Here is a 14,948-nt window from a genome sequence, read left to right on the forward strand (position 1 = left end):
GCGAGTTCTATGATTTTTCCCTGCTGCTTCTCAGCAAAAATAGTCACTAATACAAATTGTATTGCTGGTGAAAATTTTCAAACAACGTAGATGTTATTTACTGTAGTTTGGACGCATGATGTAACAGACCGGCTCATATCTACGTATTATATCCTTCGGAGGATTATGAAGCTGTAATCTCGTCCCAGGAAATGAGAGACTTTCCTACTTTAGCTTTTGAGGTTTCACGTGCTCGTACACTCAGTGAGAAAAGTGATTCATTTTCTGGCTTCTTTTTTTCTCTCTCTCTCTCTTTTCTGGCAACAATCACTTTGGATTCCAATGATCCCCATTTCATTTTCCGACATCTTTGTTTATTGACTGGACTATCTCGAGGCTCACTACGTGACCTCGTTCCAAACTACACATGGCACGTGTGTGTCATTCACAATTCCAACGAGAGAAAGAAACCATTGCTGCGCGGAAGTCTCATCGCATGCAAGACATGTCCAACACTGCCAACATGCCACCAGATCCAGCGATTCTCGCTTCAGTGAGTGGATGCGCAAAGACTGAAGTACCTCGACTGGCCAACCGAGTTTCCAATAAGCAGGTCGACAGTCAAGAAGACAAAAAGGAGATACCCTCCCTGGCCACAATACGCATCAACACGTCAACAACTGACGCGGAATCGAACAACACCATCCAAGTCTCACGCGTAACGACCTCGCTTGCAACGGAGAAAGAAGACCTCGTCGGAGCATTGAAACTCATCGCAGAATCCATCGCCCAACAACGCCAAGTTGCCGCCCGGTCGATTATACATCACTGGCTCAGCTGGGTTGTGATGGGGATAGTCTTCGCCGGCATCTTCTTCGTTATGTACAACGATCCCTCCGATTGCGGCCGTATAATCTTGACCTGCACCGGGGCTCTGATGGTCGGGCTCCTTCTTACAAGAAATTCTGTGGCCGGGTATCTCGATCTAGCCGAAAACACTGGAACATGGAAGTGGCTGTACGGTCCAGATGAAAGTGAGAATATTCGGAGTGCAGAAAAGTGGAGAAATTATCGCCCGCCGAAGAAACACCAGCTTGCCATTGAGAATGCTTACGATATTGTTGTGATCGTTCGATACCAAAGCGCTGTCATTGCTACCCTCGTTCTCAGAGTCGTGCGCTGTGACCAACCAAATTCCAAGTCGGATATTCAGAGCACCGCATCGCAACGACCGATAGGACAGAACCATGCTGCTTTCATCCGCGCATTGACCGTCGCATATCGGTACAGATACCTTGGACTTGGAGGTGCTCTTCTTCGTGTTGCTGTTATGATGCGTGAAAAAAACAACTGGAAATCGATCGAATTCGCTGATCGACACGCAATGTCGCCGCAGGTGCTCCCTAAGCACTTCATCTTCTCTTCTAGCGGGCTAGCCAGGGCGTGGGTGGATCGTCTTCGGGATATGGTTTTAGAGTACCAACAAGGCTCCGCCGAATTTCCTTGGCTCCTGGATGAGGACCATAAGGCCCGCGATGGAAGGTTGCCCCCGTACCTACAGCTCGACGTTCAATTTGAGAAATTGAAAGCGGCCCAGATTTCGGGGGAGCTGTTGTCGTCGTATTCCAACTATCCTAGTGAGCACTGGTGAAGGCTTCCAAGTGCTCTTGAGAAATACTGCTTAACATTCTGATGAGTGCCTAGCTGTTCAGCGGGGGTAAAATGTATCAACGTGCCAAAAACCCATTCAATGCTCGCTCTTTTGTTTCGTCCTAATTTTTCTAGAAATTCCACTGCTTTCTGGTCGCTTCAAGTCCCTCGACATAGTTTCCGAATAATGCAACCTCAAATGTAGTGACAAACCCATGCTCAGCTTTGTCGATATGACGGTTATAGTAGCCATGTTTTAGCTAAATTCGATACGATATACTCTTAAAATAATATTACACGAACTTATATACCTTCGTATTCGTCTTGTCTTTTATAGCCGATATTAAGAGGCTATTTTACGGTGTTAAAAAAGGTATATTCCGACCTAGTAGATTCGTAGATAAAGCTTAGTATAAGTCGAATCGATAAATACGACTTTCTTACAGCTTATCCTTAGGTACACCATCGCGGCCTATTAGCGTAATATTCCTATTATGGTTACTTCTTTGCCCGGTCGGTTTACTGGTGCTTTGGTCTTTTATAGGAATGTTGGGGCTTGGGGCAAGCTTGCTGTTTGGAGGCTTCTATGGGGGGTTTTGAGTGGTGCTGCGCTTGTTTGGGAATTGTATTTATAGATGGAGGGGTCTAGGTGAGGGAGTCAGTACTACAGCTATATAATATTGAATGTAATCAATCTATCCCACTCCATAAGTGTTTACGTGGATGAACGAATTGATTAATTCCGGATACTAGCAGTGTGTTAATGCCAAGGGAGAACTGGATGCTAAGATTCATCCTTAGAGCAAGCAACATGCATCGACGTGGATACCACCGACGTAGTCCAAGCATTTCCAAAACCAAGCAGCCAATACAACAGCCTCAAAAGGAGCCGAATACCCGGCAAGCCAGAAAAGAACGTGTAAGCACTGCACGCCAAGAGACACCAGACCATAACCCGCGACCGACCAATTTCCGACCCCCCAAGCCGAGAATCCCCGGACCAGCTTTTCTGGCTCAATCCTGGGGAACTGGAGAAACGCGACCCATAACATCAAGAACTTTTATCCATGCCCCGAGAACACCACACCACAACCGGCTAATTTGGTGCTGACCTTGGTCGTGCGGTTGCTGAATGGTAGGCTTGCCGGCAATAGGAGGACCCGTCCGAAGCCGATTCGCGTAGGCTTGAGCTTGGCTGCGGGAGGGGCAGTGTGGCGTGTGGATAGAGGCAGGGGGTTATCAGGCTAAACCGGGTGAATTCAGCCCGTGGCTTGGGGGGTGGGGATTTTGGGCTGGTTTGGGCTGGTTAAACCGGGTGTTTTGGGTTGTGGCTTGGGGTTACTTGTGAAGGTATGTGTACCTATATTATATACAACCTTGACATTATTTCAGGCAATATAATATGGCAAATAAAGAGAGTGATGCATGATGAATGAAGCATCTCCAGATTTCGAAACGCGCGGGGTCCGGGGGTCTCCATATGAAGATTGTGGGGCTAATCCTTCTCTTGTCCGAGTTGATGTCAAGAGAATACCCGATGTTAAGCCGGCTGAATGGTCTGCTGAAGCAATTTATATGGGATGCCAGTTCTGGATGCTGGATCGAATCGCGAGATCCAGCCAGCATACTTTCAAGCCACACTATGTGTATACTGTACAGCACTTCCATTTAGCCAACCGTGTCTCGGCCTCTAAATATCCACGGCTAAATCCTCGACTCGCATCGCGCACGGCCCATCGATGTTGCAACTCTCGTGCCGTCTCATCGAAAGGCCGGGTAGTTGGGCCACGCCCAAGAACGAACGCGCCACGAAGCTTAGTCGCCAATGGGCTGATACCTCCATTTTGTTTTCCCCATGGGGCTAAGGTCCCGGGGGATAGTTGGCCCTCATTATCCGTAGTACCCGGTCGAATAAATAACATGCAGATCCCCATGCAGACAACGTGCAGGCCATTCTTCTCTGCTTCTTTGTCACTCAACCCGAATCCGTTTTCCCACGTGGTGCGGATATTATCCTGTTTTATATAACTTCCGTCGGCCTTTTGATTCATCATGGCTCCCCTTCCTCAGGGCGAGTCGGCCATCTCGGCCAAGCGCGCTGAGCTGTCCGGAAAGGGCGGCTTCAAGGGTCTTATCAGTAACAAGAAGACTACCTCTATTGGGCTGTTCGCGTCGCTGGGTGGTTTGGTGTATGGATGTAAGTAGATGATGCTTCGGTGACAGAGTTGGGAATAGTATCTGACCGCGATGCAGACAACCAGGGAATGTTCGCCCAGGTTTTGACAATGAAGTCGTTCCAGATAGCTGTACGTCAATTCCTGGATTTGCAGCCCTGCATCTGCTAACAGAAGTTTCTCGCGCAGACCCATAACTATGCTGCACAAACGGGTATCGAGCAGGGAATGCTGACATCTATTTTGGAACTTGGTGCCTGGGTGGGAACCCTTTTCAACGGATATCTCGCCGACGCACTAGGCCGTCGTGTCACAGTTCTCGTCGCCGTGGTAGTATTCTGCGTCGGTGTCATTGTTCAAGCGTGCACGGTAAACAAGGACTTCGTACTCGGCGGACGATTCGTGACTGGTTTGGGTGTTGGTAGCTTGAGTATGATTGTGCCGCTGTACAATGCCGAGTTAGTGAGTAGGCCTCAGGAATCACGGAATCGAAAGCGAAAGCTGACAACTGCAAGGCACCACCAGAAATCCGAGGATCCCTCGTCGCCGTGCAGCAACTCGCCATCACCTTTGGAATTATGATCAGCTTCTGGGTATGTATACTGACAACCTCTGTCGTGAGATCTTCAGCCCTGACGTTTCCAGATCGGTTATGGAACAAATTATATTGGCGGAACTGGTGAAACACAATCAGATGCTGCATGGCTGGTCCCAGTCTGCATCCAAATCCTCCCAGCTCTTGTACTGGCTGCTGGCATGATGATGTTCATGCCTCAGTCGCCGCGTCACCTGATGAATACCGGCCGCGAGGAAGAGTGCCTTACGACCCTGGCTCGCTTGCGTGGCACATCTGAGGATGATCTCCTTGTTCGAATTGAACATCTTGAGATCAAGAGTTTGTATCTTTTTGAACGTGAGGTAGCTGCTGAGAAGTACCCCAATTATCAGGATGGGTCCTTCTCCAGTCGTTTCAAGATCGGTTTCTACGACTATCTCTCCTTGGTCACCAACAAGTCCCTCTTTAAGCGTACTGCTACTGCTGTATGTTTGCCCTTCAACGTGGGTATGTCTTGACTCGTGCTGATGGTATCATAGTGCATGATCATGGTGTTTCAACAGTGGAATGGTAGGACAACCAAGGCTCTCCCCTTTGAACTTGTTACTGATGTCATATCGTTTAGGCATCAACGCTATCAACTACTACGCGTAAGTCCTTGACAATCCGAAGATGGGACGGGACACCATGGATCCCACATTCCTTGAAGAATGACAGTGCAGCAGTGCTAACATCATGAAGACCCTATATCTTCAAAGATATGGGTCTAGGCGGCAATACCGTTTCGCTGCTTGCAACCGGTGTAGTTGGCATCGTGGAATTCCTCTTCACAATCCCTGCCGTCCTTTGGGTCGATCAGATTGGACGTAAAAAGATCCTCATCGCTGGAGCGATCGGAATGGCCTCGTGTCACTTCATCGTCGCCGGTATCATTGGAGCCTACCAGCACACATTCGACACGCATAAAGCTGCTGGCTGGGTTGCGATAGTCTTCGTTTGGATTTTCGTCATCAACTTTGCCTATTCCTGGGGTATGTCTGGATTTCTTCGCTGCGGTGGAACATTGCTGACCGTCATCTCACCGCAGGACCTGTCGCTTGGATTGTCACTTCTGAGGTATTTCCGCTCAGCATGCGTGCCAAGGGTGTTAGTCTTGGTGGAAGCAGTAACTGGGTAAGTTGCACAGCATATGCACATGTTCGTCGGAGCTAACGGTGTACCCCGTAGTTGAACAACTTCGCTGTTGGTACCGCTACATCTCCATTCCTGGAGAAGAGTAATTTTGGGGCGTTCATTTTCTTTGGATGCATCACTAGTATTGCTGTGGTGTACGTCATTTTCTTAGTCCCCGAGACCAAAGGTCGAACTCTTGAGGAGATGGACGAATTATTCGGGACGACTGGTGTGGCGGCTGCGGATAATGAACGCAAGGTTCGGATCGAGAGGGAAATTGGCCTCCTTGCTCTCGTGGGCATGGAGCCTGCAGACGAGAAGCGTGAGATCGCAGAGAGCAGGGCAGAGTTCTCAAACCACGAAGAAGACGTCGTCGCCGACTTGAAGAATTGAGCGGCCGTCAAAGTTTTATACTGGCTGTAGGGCTGATCGACATGTTCGCTCTCCAAACCGAGAACCGAACGCTGTCAGGGTTTGATCGACAGTAAGTCGACATGATACCCGCATAAATAGTTGTGCTTTACATGTGAACTCTCAATCTTAGCCGTTTATACTTTATGTGAAGTACTACTCCCTGACTATTCTTTTGTGCATGCGTGATACATATCACATGCGGCCATATAATGATCTGTCAGACCAGAAAACAGTCAAGCTAGGCAAACCTTTTCCGGGGTCACTTTCTATGTATAGCAGTGGAGACTGGGCTCGCTCCGACCAGTCAGATCGATCGTCAGGCACTATTGTCTTACTTGACCCTGCAATAGATTAACTCTGGATCCTGGCAATTTGTTTGTTTCGATTCTTTTTATTCGAGCCATCCCATCATCGCAATTTTCTCTTTCTTCCACCTACTTAGATCCAGTTCCTCAAACCAGCACCTCAGCTACACCCGCATCCACATCCACACCTACAACCAAAATGTCCACCACCACAACCTCAGTCAGCGCAACCAACACTGCCAGCTGCGGCGGCAGCGTCTGGCAAATCCCAACAACAGACGCCGCCTGCGCCGCCATCATCAGCGGCAACGTCACCGACGTGATGGACCAGTGCTGCAAGGACGCTTCCCCCCGCAAGTACGACAACGACTGCGGCATCTACTGCCTCGCCCAAGGCCAGGATATCGGCACCCTCCAGTCCTGCATCACCAGCAAAAGCGGCAACTACCACGACGTCTTCTGTAACACTTCTCGTCAGAATGCGACCGCCACTGCTGCTGCCACTAAGACTTCTTCTACATCCTCCGGCACTACCGGTACTTCAACTTCGACTTCGACCCACAATGCTGCTGTTGCGAACCAACCCGTGTCCAAGTCTGGGCTTGGCCTTGTGGCTTTGATGTTTGCGTCGGCTTTCATGGCAGCATTTTCTTAAATTAGTTTTTGTGCTTCGATGGCTTTGGATGACTTGTGCTGATTTTTCATGAGCGGGTCAGCGACCGAGCTTTGCATCCTGTGGGCTTGGCTTCATTTTTCTGGTGTATAACTAGCATTGCGCATACATAATGAATTGTTACTGGGTATCAGTAGTATTTTTCACCTGGCACTAATCGTTCAAATTTGTAGAAGATCATCAAGGCATTGGCCAATGAACGCTTTGGATATTTCCAAGGTTGAGCGTCCTGAATCCGGGGAACCCTTGTATAAATTGCGGCTTTGGAGAGAACTTCTCTTGCCGCACTTCAAGTATCAGTGTACTTTGTACTTTCCTGTTAGTTGAAGATTGAATAATGACGATTGAATAACCAAAGCGTTAACTTCACAGCATGAAAACTATATATCCCTAATCCGCCAGATTTCCCCTGAATTCGCCTAAGGTGCTTGAAGTAGGCTATTCAGTGCAATATAATTCATAATAAATGTACGCGTTCATCGATAAAACCAAATTTGTCAGTGTTGAAACTCAGCGAAGGAAAAGGAACATCTGGAGACCCAGTGACGTCATGAATCCCCGCTGTGCTTACGGATCACACAGTTCGCCTTTGCGAACCCCTCTAGGCCATTCACGCAAAGTATCACTTGTAAACAAACAAAAATCTGAACGCAATGGCTACACAAACTGTCATCGCAACTGGCACATCGTCGGGCTTAGTAAGAACCCAACTCAGCAATCAATCAGCCAACCTCTTAACCAAATTCCACGACAGGGATTCGAAGCTATCAAACAGCTACTGGAAGAGAAGCAGCAGTCTTATAACTTCATACTTGGTGCCCGGGACACGGCAGGAACACAGGCCGCATATGATGCCTTGAAGTTCGACACTGCAAAGCACTCTGTTGATATCTTGCCCCTCGATCTCTCTGATCTGCGTAGTGTCCAATCATTTGCGAAGCAAGCTCTGAGTCAGTTGGGCCAAAAAAAGCTTGACTCTCTGTTCCTTGTTGCTGGCACGCTGGACAGTGCTGATGGGCCTGGTCCTCATGGTTCGCAGTGGTGTGAATCATATGTGGTGAACCACTTGGGTATGTTGCTCTTCGATCTATCATCCGGGTTCGTTTCAACGGTCGAACTCCTGCTAACTTACGAAAAAAATGCAGCTCAGCACTATTTGATTCATCTCCTGGCTGACACCCTGGCTGCCTCGCAATCGCGCCTTGCTATTGTATCTTCCGGTGCAATCCGTGGTGTGAGAGGAAATGATCCCTGTAAGTCAAGCCCAAGATCCCCAAAATCCCTCACCTGAGAGCAAATATTAATGGCGGATTTCCTTTTTCAGCCACACTCGATGTAGATCTAAGAGCAGGCTCCGGTGCAAGCGCACGAGTGGTCTACAGTGCCTCAAAGTTCGCCCAGCTTCTAGGCGCCCACTACTGGCGTCGCCAGCTTCCAACTTGCACGGTTGTAGCTGTATCACCTGGTCTGATTCCCAACACTAAGCTTGCGCAACACCCAAGCTTAAGATTGACCATGGACATGCCCGACGCCAAGAGCGTGCCAGAGGGTAAGTGAATGCAAATCTGAATTGCTGGTTGATACAAAATAGCTAACGGTTTACAGGTGCCCAAAATATTCTCCGCGCTCTCAAGACTCAGGATCTGCCCAGTGATCCTCAGCAGATTTTTCTGACGAGCTGGGGTGAGTGGTGGCCGACGGATGTTTATGCCACCAGTCTTGATCACGCTTTGCAGGATAAATGGTGCTTGAGCAAGGCGGATATTGAGAATACCGAACCTGTCTTCAAGGAGTAAAACTGCATCACAAACGTTTGATCTGCTGAGACACTTCGATAATTGTGCAGTTTGTTCAGATGGGGCCGAAATGTAACTAAAACCAGGTACCTATACATACACAATGATTCAATCTTGAGACTTAACCCATTTTTCCGTCACACTATATCCCGGCGAATCAACGTTCTCTTCGGCGGAAGATCTACGCTCGTTGGATCTCCTGGCTTCCGGTTAGGGTAATTCTCCGGTGACAACTCCGCATGTAAAACAATATGAACCCCGCAAATGAAGGTAAGCCCGAAATAAATGACGCACGATATAAAACAATGCCTCTCCAGTTAATACTGAAGAGAGACAAGGCTGAAGAACAATGTTGCTCAACAAACTATCATTGGCCTTGCTGCCTTTCGGTACCAATGCCGCCATATTGAAGCCGCGACTTGATGATGGAGTAGCAGGTACACCTCCAATGGGGTCAGTACCTAGCTGGATTAATTGTATTTGGAATAGCTAAACTAACACCACTACAGATGGAACACCTACAATCACTATTCGTGTTCCCCGAATGAGAAAATTGTACGTTCAAACGCGAAAGCCTTGGTTGACCTCGGCTTGAAGAAACTCGGTTACCGCTACGTGACAACTGATTGCGGGTGGACGGTTGCTAATCGCCTAGCAAATGGATCTTTAACTTGGAATGAAACGCTGTTTCCAAGCGGATTTCCTGCTCTTGGAGAGTACATCCATGGCTTGGGTTTGCTATTTGGTGTCTATGAGGATGCCGGTATTAAAACTTGTACAACGGGGATTGAGCAGGCTGGCAGTCTGGGTATGCATATTCCGGACGAATTTTAAGTTCTCTGGGGCTCGCTAATACCACTGTGCAGATCATGAGGAACAGGATGCTGCGACTTTCATGTCCTGGAATGTCGACTCGCTGAAATGTATAGGACCAGTACCTTACAAACAACGTCCGATAGACTGACCGTGGAGTAGATGACAACTGCTATTCTGACGAAACCACTGGATACCCAAACACAAACTACGCGCCTAGCATTTCGCCGCGCCTCAGGTACGCAAACATGACTAAAGCGCTGGCTGCCCAGAGCCGCAAAGTCCTCTTCCAAATCTGCGAATGGGGTCTCGACTTTCCCGCACTCTGGGCACCATCCCTGGGTCACACATGGCGTATCGGCAACGACATCATTCCAGCATGGCGAAGTATCTTCCGAACACTCAACCAAGCAGTACCGCAGACATCCTTCGCAGGACGTGGCCAATGGCCCGACCTCGATATGCTGGAAGTTGGAAACAACGTCTTCACAACACCTGAAGAGCAAACCCACTTCTCAATGTGGGCTATTCTGAAAAGTCCGCTCGTGATCGGGGCTGCGTTGAAGGATGACTTGACGCAGATCAGCGGTGCCTCGCTTTCGGTTCTCTCGAACAAAGATGTTATTGCCTTTAACCAGGATTCTCTTGGCCAAAGTGCGAGTCTTCGGCGTCGTTGGACCGAACAGGCATATGAGGTGTGGAGTGGGCCCTTGTCCGGAGGCAGAACTGTTGTTGCGTTGATTAACTGGGCCAATGAAGCGCGGGATTTGACCTTGAACCTTCCGGATGTTGGCCTTCAGACTGCAGGAACTGCGAAGGACATCTGGAAGGGCAAGACCGTCAGCAATGTGAAGACATCCTATTCTAGCTCCGTTGAGGCTCACGGTGTGATGCTTCTGGAGTTGCGGGATACTACCCCAGCGGGTGTGTACCCAAGCTCGAAATTTGGAATTCGGAACGGGTGAGTAGCTGCACTGCGCTGAAGTTGCAGCTTTGACACTGTTAAATTGGTATTAGTTACTGACTTCAGCAACTACAGTAACACAATTACATTCAATTCCATCTATGCGAACACGACTAGCACCAATCATACCGTCTCTATCGTGTTTTCTAGTGCAGCAACTACGACTGGAAGCCTTCAATTACAGTCATCTTCAGATACAAAATCAATCAGCATTCCAGTCGGCAAGTCTGCCAAAAGCGTCTCCTCACCCCTTTCTCTTGTGGCAGGATCATTGAACGAGATTACAATTCAGTCCACCACCTCAATCGATTCCATTCGCATCGAGTCTCCGTCCAGCACATACTACCCCTGTACTTCGTTTACCCTGAGCGGTTCCGCAGCCCTTGCAAAATGTGGTACAGGCTTCTGTCTTCCAGTCGGATCCAAGATTGGATACATCGACGGAAAATCGACCGCTCGCGCCAGCGTCCACGCAACTGTATCTACACTCGGCACCACCAACGCAACGTCGAAATATCTGGAAGTTGACTTCATCAACAATGACATTGCTCTAGCGACTAGTTGGGGCTTCGGGTCGAACACAAGAAACATGACAATCACTCTGAACGGTGGAGACCCCGTCCGACTGGAAGTCCCTTTGACTGGTCGTCACAGTGAGCTCTTTGGGCCGGGATTGGGTTGGTGGGATAGCTCGACAATGGGGATCGTAGTTGACGGTTGGAAGAATGGTGATAATGAGGTTATCATTGGCAACGTGGCGGCTGGGAATGTGTTCCAGTCTTATGGTGCGGACTTCGTGGGTCTTCGGCTTTATAATTGATGATCTCGTGCCGGATGATTGGAACCTTGTGGATTCAACAGTTTCATAAGCAAACACAGCAGCATAAACTACATCTTGATCAATTGTATATCTTTCGAAATCGAAGATAAAATTGAGACACACCGGTGAGCCCACGCGCCCTCAAGGCTGCTTATAATTCAGTGATGTTCCCTACAGCACGAACAATTTCATACCCCTTTTTACGGATCCCAAGCAAAAATATATGAAATTCACATTCAAGTCGGTTTTAGGATGTGGTATACTCTAAATGTACGTATATGGGATACATATAGTGCCCTGAAACGAAGGAACGGAGTGAAAGGGGGTATTAACCGCACCCGGGTAGAAGGAAGAGTTGTCTCAGCAGTGTGCGACTCACCACTATTAAGGGATCAACCAGGAAATATTGTTGTGATACAAGGCTAGTGCAGATCAGGAACGAAGCCGCATCATCAGAAATAATTCCTCCACAATGTATACGAAGAACCGAGTTGATTTCCAATCAACTTAGACCTCACGTTATACATAGTCTCTAGTACTCCCTTAGAAGTAACAGAACAATTAATCATTCTTCAGGATTACAACAAATACATTAAAATAAAATAAAGCGGTGTGTATCATGGATCTCAGTCAGAATCGCAGACTTTTGAACGGAGCACCCGGGCTTCCAAGAAAGGGACAGGCGAGCAAAACGACCGCGGCAGCTCTAACGAAGAGTATGAACGGGTCAGAGTCCCCTCATGTACGAGCAGGAGATCCGGAACGATGGGGTATATTATTTCCTGTGATGCTTTCATGATTAAATGATCGCCGCCAGGAGGAGATAAAGAGGTATGCACTCGGAAGGCTGGAGGGGAGCTGATAGCGAGACCGCAGATAACGTCGTGGAGCCACCAATTCCTTCCGAAGGCGGCGCGTATTGGCCAACCCATGATATCAAATCACGTCATCAATCAGCGATTAACGGCCTTCGAATCCCAGCGGCCCTTAGAAATTCTAGATATGGAGGTTTTAGGGTTATAGATACGACGTTGCGTTCAATGGCGTCAGTAGAACGGCCGTAGCCCCGACAGAAGGCAGGCAGCGGAGCGCTTTGAGGCGAGTCTGTCGGGACGAAAAATAAATTGTAATATTCGCATTTCCAGTTGACCACTGACTCGTATTCAGCATTTCAGCAAATATCCTCTGAGACCACAACTGAAGGGACTTTACCTGTCAGGGAACAGACTATGGGTTATAGAAGGGAGGGGGTTGTCGCAAAGCGACTAGGTAATTCAATCGGAGTTAAGGGGCTACGAGGTTTTACTAAAAGCCTTTTCTGCCTTAATTTACATTCGCGTCCGTGAGAAAGTTTATGATGTATTTTTATCCAAAAAACAGATAGTACTAAACACCAGGCTCAATTACTAACCTCAAGTATTTGCACATCTTGTCAAAAATGCCGCCTCCTCCTATTTTAAGCCTAGTATGAACTGTCATAATCGATCCGGTGTGCTCAGTTCTTATCTCTAACGGTCCTAAACAAAGCAACCTCAGTCGCGGGACATACCTGTAGCATAGGCGATGTTGGATGTTCATTGGCGGCTCTTTTTGCCATCCCTGGATAGCATTGCCTGACGTAAGACCTTTTCCTCATTCATATATGCTCTTCCCGACCAACCCAGACTAGCTTGAAGCTGTCATGTCATGGTTCAAGCTTTTAAATCCGTCTAGCAGGAGACATTCATTTCTTCTTGCCATGTTGTACAGCATATAACTTACGTTAACTAGGGGACATGTGTCGTTGGCATCTAACTTCGCAGTATTTCGCCTGCCATTGTCTGGAAAAGGATAGCATAATGTAGAGCTAGACCCTGAAACCTTGCTTTGCGTTGTACCAGTCAATTATTTACAATATCCCGAAAGCGGTAAAATAACCAAGACATTGGCTGGTAAAATGCTTTATCGCTGTGGCTAAAGTCTAAAATGTACCGGGAGCGGGAAAATCCGATTTAACCTACAGAGCTGATGTGACGTTCTGCTTGCGTTAAAGAACCGAGTAGGTGAACATCGCGAGAGCTTGATCTTAGAAGCATTTAAATTTGAACTGCAGCGCCACTTCTTCGCAGTAAGAACCGACTTTTTCAATCTGCCTTATACTTTCTTTTCTATCATCCCTTCCAAGAGGAAGTCAGCCCTGCATAATGCCATCTGCGTTCGACGATCTCTCAATAGAAGATGAACCCACTCAGAATGCCGACTATCTATCCACGGCTTGGAAACTAGAAGACGCCCGAGCTACTAAAAATTACATCCACAAGCGACGAGCAACGATACCGAACTTCAAGCGGCTAGAAAATGCTCTCTGGAGGGCATGGACACAACAGGAGCAGAAGATCCCATGTTTTTCACCGGTACTGCTTCGATGGTAAGAATCAATGACCAAGTTTGAACGCAATCGATAATAATTTCTCTTACCTTTATAGGGACAAAGAAAGCGATACAACTTGGCTCTTCGGGCCCCACAAATCCTTCTCCGCCGAGCTATCGGGCGCTTCTCCTCGATTAGAATCAAGCGCTTTCACACTCTCTGGGTCTTCTGAGAAGGATTTTACTTCTGTGGAAACCGGTGATCAACTTCTTAGCAAAAAGAGCATATTACTCTCTCCACAGCGTCGTCAAATACAAATATCACTCGAAGACAAGGTACGTCTTTATTTTGAAACATCTCCTGACCGTAAACTAAAGCTCTTCCAAATATGTAGTCTGGCGTATCTCGAAAACATCGTTCCCGCGAACTTTCTAACCGAGTCCGCTTTAACGACGAGGTTCAACAAGTCCTATATATTCCAGAAACCGTTTACAGCTATACCAATTTCCTACCTATTTATGAGGCGCAAGAAAGTATCACGATAGATGCGGAGATCTATCATTTGCGAATGTTTCTGGATTATCAGTCGCGGGATCAACACCATGTTGCCACTGCCACCAACGCATTCCAAGCTACAGAGGGTTCTTACCACCCCCCTTTCCTCTCAGTATCTGACTTCTACATCGATGATGACGCTGCGCTTCAATAGATTCTGCTAGCAGCCGAATTCCAGAGTGAAGTCTAACGTCGAAGGCTGCAGACTTAGTTCTATTTCGACCATGTCGGGCAATAAAAGCACAAAAGTTGAGTAGGAATCACTGAGATATAACGGAAAAGTCACTTATGCCAGGCTTTACATTGACTATAGTTCATATTCGAATGTACCGATCTATCATCTTAGCACCCAATTGTGACAACAGTGAAGCCCAGATCAGTCCATTGTATCCCTGCACCACCCCTTCCAATTCTCATAATTCAGCGCCTTCGGCGATGTACTTTCTACGGGGTGGAAATGGTGTCACAAAAATTGATACCAACGTTGAGCATGTAACACCAACACCATGTGAACCCCCGTCCACACAAGATATTTATCTGAGCCATGTTGATCGCATTACTTCAATAGTGGGACTGGGTTAAATTTAGTCAGATCTAGTCCAAAGTTCGTTTCTCAATCGGCCACATTAATTATCAAGTAGTGACGGTTATCTCATGATTAGGAGGCTGAGAAGGGGCGGTCACGTCTTACTGAGGACCCGTCGTGGAGGTTTTCAATCAATAGCA

General features: G+C 47.8%; 6 protein-coding genes across 6 annotated transcripts; all 6 read left to right on the top strand.

The window, feature by feature from the left end:
• Nucleotides 1-502: 502 nt before the first annotated feature.
• Nucleotides 503-1,630, top strand: PENARI_c003G03315 (uncharacterized protein; the record flags this gene model as incomplete). The annotated part of the gene is made up of 1 exon (XM_022628225.1): nt 503-1,630. The coding sequence occupies one exon, from the start codon at nt 503-505 to the stop codon at nt 1,628-1,630; it is 1,128 nt and encodes a 375-aa protein (XP_022492095.1).
• Nucleotides 1,631-3,681: 2,051 nt separating this feature from the next.
• Nucleotides 3,682-5,925, top strand: PENARI_c003G09143 (uncharacterized protein; the record flags this gene model as incomplete). The annotated part of the gene is made up of 10 exons (XM_022628638.1): nt 3,682-3,826; nt 3,883-3,935; nt 3,993-4,265; nt 4,319-4,396; nt 4,449-4,844; nt 4,899-4,929; nt 4,985-5,009; nt 5,101-5,390; nt 5,447-5,532; nt 5,587-5,925. The coding sequence occupies 10 exons, from the start codon at nt 3,682-3,684 to the stop codon at nt 5,923-5,925; spliced, it is 1,716 nt and encodes a 571-aa protein (XP_022491951.1).
• A 525-nt stretch (nt 5,926-6,450) lies between these two features.
• PENARI_c003G02015 (uncharacterized protein) lies at nt 6,451-6,906 on the top strand (the record flags this gene model as incomplete). Its single annotated transcript, XM_022628141.1, has 1 exon — nt 6,451-6,906. One exon carries the CDS (start codon nt 6,451-6,453, stop codon nt 6,904-6,906), a length of 456 nt encoding a protein of 151 aa, XP_022491665.1.
• A 671-nt stretch (nt 6,907-7,577) lies between these two features.
• Nucleotides 7,578-8,720, top strand: PENARI_c003G07847 (uncharacterized protein; the record flags this gene model as incomplete). Its single annotated transcript, XM_022628551.1, has 5 exons — nt 7,578-7,622; nt 7,679-7,994; nt 8,070-8,177; nt 8,249-8,473; nt 8,530-8,720. 5 exons carry the CDS (start codon nt 7,578-7,580, stop codon nt 8,718-8,720), a joined length of 885 nt encoding a protein of 294 aa, XP_022491583.1.
• Nucleotides 8,721-9,069: 349 nt separating this feature from the next.
• Nucleotides 9,070-11,317, top strand: PENARI_c003G00641 (uncharacterized protein; the record flags this gene model as incomplete). The annotated part of the gene is made up of 5 exons (XM_022628040.1): nt 9,070-9,173; nt 9,230-9,528; nt 9,587-9,643; nt 9,696-10,494; nt 10,573-11,317. The coding sequence occupies 5 exons, from the start codon at nt 9,070-9,072 to the stop codon at nt 11,315-11,317; spliced, it is 2,004 nt and encodes a 667-aa protein (XP_022492131.1).
• A 2,183-nt stretch (nt 11,318-13,500) lies between these two features.
• Nucleotides 13,501-14,376, top strand: PENARI_c003G11877 (GATA-like domain-containing protein; the record flags this gene model as incomplete). The annotated part of the gene is made up of 3 exons (XM_022628823.1): nt 13,501-13,724; nt 13,783-14,002; nt 14,062-14,376. 3 exons carry the CDS (start codon nt 13,501-13,503, stop codon nt 14,374-14,376), a joined length of 759 nt encoding a protein of 252 aa, XP_022491568.1.
• Nucleotides 14,377-14,948: the final 572 nt, after the last annotated feature.

The sequence above is a fragment of the Penicillium arizonense genome (assembly GCF_001773325.1).
Source record: "Penicillium arizonense strain CBS 141311 chromosome Unknown PENARI_contig003, whole genome shotgun sequence".
NCBI classification, from domain to species: Eukaryota; Fungi; Ascomycota; class Eurotiomycetes; order Eurotiales; family Aspergillaceae; genus Penicillium; species Penicillium arizonense.